General features: G+C 28.8%; 1 protein-coding gene across 1 annotated transcript in view; it reads right to left on the minus strand.

Annotated features, from left to right (window-relative positions):
* The window catches only part of LOC108910266 (androgen-induced gene 1 protein-like), a 26,172-nt gene extending 22,879 nt beyond the window's left edge, over window positions 1–3,293 (minus strand). The window contains exon 1 of the mRNA XM_018714821.1: window positions 2,826–3,293. Within this exon, the coding sequence (XP_018570337.1) occupies window positions 2,826–2,975 (150 nt within the window). The 5' untranslated portion in view covers window positions 2,976–3,293. The remainder of the gene's footprint in view (window positions 1–2,825) is intronic.
* Between the last annotated feature and the right edge of the window lie 4,595 nt (window positions 3,294–7,888).

Below are 7,888 nucleotides of genomic sequence, written 5' to 3' on the forward strand. Positions count from 1 at the left end.
ATAATAATAATAATAATAATAATAATAATAATAATAATAATAATAATAATAATAATAATCATTTATTGCAAAAAAGAAGTATAAACAACATTTTTACAAAAGGAAGGTGTATCAACAAAGTTGATTTACACCTCCTGTGTCAAAGAGAACAGATTAAAAACAAACAAATACAATAAATGAGCAATAAAAAAGGACAAGAATGAATACAAAACACAATTGAATATAGTTAAAACCTACATACATCAAAAAGTACCAAGTCAGAAAAAAGTATATTATTTTTTAACATATGCTTTATATTTCTTACTATAAAATACACATGGTTTGAAGCTAGTCACTGTTTCCATTTTTTTTTTTTAATTTAAATATCTAAAAACGGTTAATTTTAGGAATAGGGAAACTTCATAAAAGTCCACCTAAAATAACACAGAATCCAAAATTGCAATAATATATAGGGTATTCCATTTTAATTAAGCAAGTTGATGGCGACTTCCGGTATAACCGGAAGTGGTACGTGGACGCCACTATTTTAGTTGAGAATGGCATGCCCGAAAACCCGGTATTCCAAATTTTCAAAATTCAAATCGAAATAATCTGAAATAATTATAATGGGCCGTCACCGTTCTGTATATGGGGCATTTCATGCCAAATCATTGAGGTCAAAAACCAATAATTTTTTATTTTCCTGATTTTTTGTATTAGGTATTTACCTACTTATTTAGAGTAGCTTTCATAAATTTAAAAATTTTTATTTCAGCCCCTTAAGAAGTTATGAGCATTTGAATATTTTGGATAAAAAATTTTCAAATGCCTGTAACTTGGTAAAAACTAAAGATATCATATATTTTTTTTCATTTTGTTCATTTTGAGATGTAGTTCTATAAAAAAATATAAAAATAATACATTTATAGTATTTTCAGTTTTTTATTATTAAACCAAATAAGTGGTTTTTGAAAAATTTTTAGAGAAATTGTCTTTCAATATATAAAATATAAATTTAGGAGACAGGTTCTAAAGTGGATTTTTTTTATTCTATTTTGTTTTAATTAAAAAATGTATTTTTGTATTTCATGTTTTTACAGATGTACCCTATTAAATCAAATTTTATTATAGAAGTACAATAAATCGCGATGATTAATTATTAAAAATACCATATTTTTAAAACTACTTCTACTAATATTGTCATTATTAAATGTCTAAATTATTATTGACTAAATACTCCAGTTTCATCATCTACATATGCTTATGGACAATAAAAATTAAAGCTGTGTTTTGTAATTTAAAAAAACATTTTTTTCTAATTTAACACCCTCCGACTCAAAAACAATGCATTAACCCATATGTTTCCTTTTGTATACTTCTGATGTATAATCCGTCATTAATTATTAACCAAGTATTCTAGTTACACCCTGTATAAAAGTTTATTTTTCCAATTTTTTAAAATTAGTTTTGCAAATAAAAATAATGAAAATATTCAGGATGTCCATCATTGCAGAGTTGTTCCTTGACAAAAATACTTTAATAAACCAACGGCTAAAATCACTTTTTTCGAGATACATGAAAAGTTTAGAAAAATATCACATTCATCAGGATGTCCCTGAAAATATTTGACAAGGATTAAAAGTTGTCTAAATTCGGCATTACATTTCTACCACCCTGTATGAAATTAAATCATTTTGAAATTATGGTAGAGAAGCTTAGAGTTTTAATTATGACCCCTGCAAATTTTATCGCTCTAACTTTATTATTGTAAAATACACATCTTTTTTAATTAGGCAGTGCTTTTTTAATTTTTATTGAAAAAAATTAAATATATCAGAATCGGCTAACTTTAAGAACAGGAAATCTTTATGAAAATTCACCTAAAAATTGATGTAGACTCCAGAATTGCAATTATATACAGGGTGTTCCATTTAAAATAACGCAGCGTTAGGTGAACGCTATTATTTTAGTTGAGAAGAGCATGCCCGAAGACACTATTGCCCAAATTTTCAAAATTAAAATCGAAGTAGTCTCTGAAATATGTCTAATGTCTCATCACCGTGGGACATCCTGTATATGCATATTACAAATAATGTAATTAAACAAGAAACTGTTATTCTGGTATTATTTATTTATTAATTGCACGTGTTTTATCATTTTTTTTTCGTAACTCTGGTTTAATATGCAAAAAATATTAGTTTAAAAATTATAAATAATGAAATGAAAGTTAAATACTACAAATAAATAATAATCTTTTATTATATCTATTATTTCTGATAATAGGCGTTATGTAATGTTTTTGTTATTGTAGATATCAGGAAGATGAAAGGCCTATCTTATAAAAATTTGGGTAATAAATTGAAGTTATAGATTGAAAATAGACATACAGTGTAGGAAAGTACCGATGGTCTATCAGAAGTTACGTGAGAGCGATAAAGTAAGCCATAGAAATCCATGTGATAGACAAGGATGGCTATAATGAAGGCGTCTAATAGTCAACGCCCATTTCGCCCTTCCACAAATAAGAAGTGGATCTTATTATTATAATTTGCTAAATGGAAATGCTTATTTGTATATAGAAGCTATAACTTCCCAAAATTTCAAATGCTTAGGCTGCTATAAATTTGTTTATGTGCCCATTTTTTTTTAAATGTAGTAGCAAGCAAGGTAAAATACCTAACTAAACAGAAAAAAGATAATTGATTAGACCTTTGTATAAATTAACAAGTACTAAAACAATGCCACACACAAATAATTACAGAGATCTGTATTTAGATATTTCAATTTTGACCTGGCAGATTGTACCTATTAATATAAAAGACAATAAATAATTCGTTATTACTTACCATATCCCAGAATGTTAAAAATCTCAATCTTCCTTTTAATGGAATTCCACTGGTGGGTTTTAACCCTGGTAATTTAACATAATTTAAATCATACCACACACCATAAAAATAATGCATGAAAGCTAATGTATAAAACAATCTTCTTATCATTTTGGGTTTTTGTGTTTTCGCAAATTTAAATAATAAAAATTATTAGGTTCAAACAATCAATTGGTGTCATAGTCTGCTATAATATAACAACTGTGTAATAAATTGCATATGTGAATGTTACCTTGATGATAATTACTCGACACTTTTAGCAAGAGTATCAAATTCGAATAGTATACCTATTCCTGATAAGTGATAATACTATTATCATAATACGGAAGATAACACTGCTTCAAATTTATTTAGTGAATATCTGTACAATGAATAGCTAACAATTTTTATTAGCTCACGTTTAAACTCACTTTTTAATTGAATTAAAGTGTATTGTTACATTGAAACTGATTAAAGAAAGTTGATGTGAGCTGGAGAAGTTGTGTTATATAGGCAACCAGTTTTAAACCAGTCTAGAGTTCATTGTATATATAATTTGGCCTTTTTGGCTTATTTTTATGAACCGGTTCACGAAATCTTTCACTTACGCAATATTTTTTAAAATTTATTGTTAAAAATCTTGTGTTAATGACCTGATTTGAATTTAAAGCAACGATATATAGGGACACATAAATTGCTGTTGTTTACCAATATTTTTTGGAATTTTCGAAAGAATCAGTATCTCCAAATTAAAAAAGAACATATTCCAAAGTAAAATAAATAAATGTTAAACTTTTGTAAATTAACAATATAGGTACCTATTGGACCAACCTGCATTCTTGTGCGATAATAGTGCAATTTCGTTAATTTGTAACATGTGGCAATTAGGGAAATATAATAATGAAATAATGCCATTTATTCATGCATACATATATACACATAGTGTTACAAAAAAGTGTGTAAAAGCAAAATTGAACCAAAATTCTTATGAAAAACTACGTTTCCAAGATACATTGTGTAAAATTGTAAAAAATTATGTCTTCGTTTGTATCATTAACCAAATCAATTCAAATTTGGTACAGGATATTACTTAAGTCTGTACGATTTTAATATGACAACTATAAATGAGATGATTTAGGGTAGGAGATTTAGAAGTATCGTTATTTTCTTTTGAGCAGTACGTCATTGAAAATATCCAAACCTGAATTAGGAATCTTATCATAACTGATCTTGAAAAGACCTCAACTACTACAGTAATTGTAAAAAGTGGTAAAAGCGATGAGCTTATAGTAAGGATAATATAAAGGAAAATAAAGACAGGAGCTCCGAATAATTATTATCAATACTAACTATCAGGAGGTAATTCCTAAATATATGTATAAATATATATGTACGTATAATAAAATTATAAGCATAACTATGAATATGAATATGAAAATATTTATCAAAATTATGGGAAACATACAATTTGGTCAGATGGAGGGACTCTCTTACCAAACTGTATGTTTCCCATAATTTTTTCTCCTTTTTTCACTTTTCTATTTTGAAAGTCGTCCAGTTTTAAAACAGTATATTTTTTAATTCAATGCCAATGAGGATCTTTAAGTAAAACGATGAATGCGACAATGCAAAGAAAATCTGCCATCTGTAACTATAACAAATCAGGTGGTAATATTTATGATTTATTTAGATATTGATTATGTATGTATAAAATTATAAATTAAAGCACAAAAATTTGTATCGTCAATGTGTAGTATTTTTACAATGTAACAGAATATTGATCTGCATTTCGATTTGAGAACCATAATAAGAAAAATATTCTAAGTAAAATAATGCACCATAAAAAAATAAACAGATTGCAGTAGTGATCATGAAGGCTAGCAACCAGTTATACACTGGTGACATCTGTAGCGTATTTTTTGTTTTGCAATAAGAAATGAATAATTCTTTCTTAAATGAATCGTAGGGAAAAGTTTGAAAAATATTCAGGCCTATAATGTAAAATATACCTAATACTTAAAGTATATTGTGTGATAATGTTACTAATTACATAAATATTTCAATATGAGAAGAAACAGAAAATTCTTTACTAATCACCATAAAACCCAAATCTGAGTGGTTTATATGACTATAAACCCATTATCTCTTATCATTCTTAAATTGTTGAAGAGCATAATTATTTATATGAGAATTCAAAATTGATAAATATGAGTTTTCCATTATAACTTACTTTAGAAATAAGAAGAAAAGTCCAATTTCACGCAATCCTTTAATTTTTTTAAAATAGACTACCGGTTTCAAGGTCAAACTTTTGTCACGCCCTAGTTTCATTGTATGTACATTGTAGTAAAACTAAAGCAAATATCCACAGTTTTTTAATGCCAATCCTGTGCTAAATTTCATTTTAAGTTTATCATGAACGTCAAAAAATAAAAGCTGACAACACTTAACAATAAATCTTTATATTTAATTATTTTATTTACTTGAATGTTTTCAGTCTTACGTTCTGTCATTCGTAATATCATTTCCTCTCTGAATCTTAACAAACAAAACACCAAATTTATAAATATAATATGCCCAATTTAAAATTAATGAAATAAACCCTCTTGGTACAAGAACTGAATTGATAAATTTCTATAAGTGACAAAATACCCAAATAAATTTAGAAAAGACAAAAACAATAACTTACTTATAACAATAACTGCGAAAAGTGGTTTATTAATTTTTAACTGACATCAGACCAAAATATTAAATTCGATTGTTACTTAAGTTTGAAGACATTAGAAAAGTAAATATTCTTTATCAGCTAATTTTTCACGAGAAATTAATTTCTTTTATCAAAAACGGAGAAGTGCATCGAATTCAAGAAATATAGAGACAGCTCTGCCTTGTTGCGAGATATTTTTCCTTCCTCTTGTTCTTTTTAACGGATTCTTAAATATTTCTTCTGAGAGTTGAACATAGGTGATGTAGCTTTTCGTCGAAGTGTTTTGATTCGCAGATAAGGCACCAAAGAATTGACTTTGTTGCTGGTCCAGATGGTGTGGATTTACATTCTGTCAACTCTATGATTGCCTTGTGACAAGGGTCACGAAATGATCTCACGTTGCTCTAACTCTACATTAAAGCGGATATCTGATGCATTCCGTTAATGTAGTGCAAAACGGCTTTTACAATTACTGAGTATAAAACCTTGTTCTTAAAGGCCTCAGTAAAGATACTTCTTAGGTTCAGGATAAGGGTGAAGACGTAGCTGCTCATTCAGTTTGTTCATAAAAATGATCCCTAAAGGAGAAGAAGGTTCTAGAGCACATTTTTGCTGAGCCTATTAGATCTCATCCTTGTCTTCTGTGATAAGCCTTCAATGAAATTCTTCCACAGCTACTTTGATTGGCACTTTTTTAAATGACACTTGGTTGTAATCTGAATGTTTTAATGTTGTGTGACATATACACCGCTTGAGGTGATAAGTGGTCATCACTATTGGTCAGAGGTACGTTTACTGTATTGAACTTTAGAAGGCAGTGCAGTTGGGATGTTCTTAATTCACATAGAATCTGTATAATTCCCTGAGAATGTTAAAGGTTCAAATCACAGAGACTTTCCTTTCAAGTGTGTTTTTGACCTTCTTATATGTATCTACTGAATTGTGAAGTACGATCTCCACTTATACTCTGTTTTATCCAAGATGACAGTTGCGTTTTCATTATCGTTAGGAATTATGGTGATGTTTTCATTATCTTACAGTTCCTTAATTTCTTCTTCTCTTTCATAGTCAGATATAATATGTTTGACAGTTCGCAATACATGTGCTGCCTTAATCGTGGCACTTATTAGAGTAGGTAGTCTCCAAATCATTAATGATTTCCTTTCATTAGAGTGCTATGGTAAAATTGAAGCATTTGGTAAGTACACTCTTTAGCTCTAGGTTAGAAGTTAGGTGAATAAGGATCCAACACTTGTTCAAACTTTCGAATAATAGTCTCTTAACCCTCTTCATGCTTGCCTTTGCCTTCATCTCTTGTGTATAATGCTCTCTTGATGAACATTTTTCCGCTAAGGTACAGGTAAGCCATAAGAAAACAAACCAGTTCCAAAATAAAACCACAATTAATATTNCGTGTGTATTTAAATAACTATTTATAAATAGTAACATAATTTACATTAACAACTATTAGTTGGAGGGAAAAGTGAAGTAAAATGCCAAAAGAGAAAAGAAATAGACGGGAATTATTTCAAATGTGGTTTGACAGTGATCCTGAAGGTCACAGGGCATACGTATTAAAGTAAATGATTTTGTACTGTGTGTGAACGCATTATAAATTCTTATTGTAAAACTAAAGTGACAAGACATTTGAAGAGCCATGCCTCGTCCAGTGCTGTATTTTTCTATGAACTTACAGACGCCTTTCTTTCAAGCAATATTCCATTAAGTCGCCTGGCAGTGCAGTGCAACAATGCGGAATTTGGTGGTTCAGATAATTTTAACTTATTAGAGGCACCCTTCTATTAATCATTCGCATTACAATTGCGATAGGGAAAAATAAGAGGGATATTTGGTTTACTAATATTATTACAACATGGAACTTTTGGAGACCTTTTGAAACTGAACAAAACGAAATTTACCATCAATATAATAAAATTGTTTGAGGACATACATAATTAAAATATGTTGTTGTCAAATGAACATATAATATAAATTTTCTACACATTATGTACAAATTAATATAATTTTTTACCTTTACTAACTTTTTTAGGGACGTCTATGAAACTCATTAAATTTGATTGTTCGGTTTTTTTGTACATGTTCAACTGACTTCGGAAAGACTATACATGTCAGGAGTTACCAACAAATATATTATTATATAGTTCATGCCTCAACAATTTCTCATACTGTCCGTTGTCAACAGTAGACGTTGAACGGTTATTTTCCCTACACAAGTTAATATTAAGTGATAAACTTTTCACTAAAAAAAAAACTTAGAAACGCACGTAGTAATATGTTTTAACTCCTACCAATTTGCCACGGAAGCCTTGCCTCAACC

Source organism: Anoplophora glabripennis, unplaced genomic scaffold (genome assembly GCF_000390285.2).
Source record: "Anoplophora glabripennis isolate ALB-LARVAE unplaced genomic scaffold, Agla_2.0 scaffold336, whole genome shotgun sequence".
Lineage (NCBI taxonomy): Eukaryota > Metazoa > Arthropoda > Insecta > Coleoptera > Cerambycidae > Anoplophora > Anoplophora glabripennis.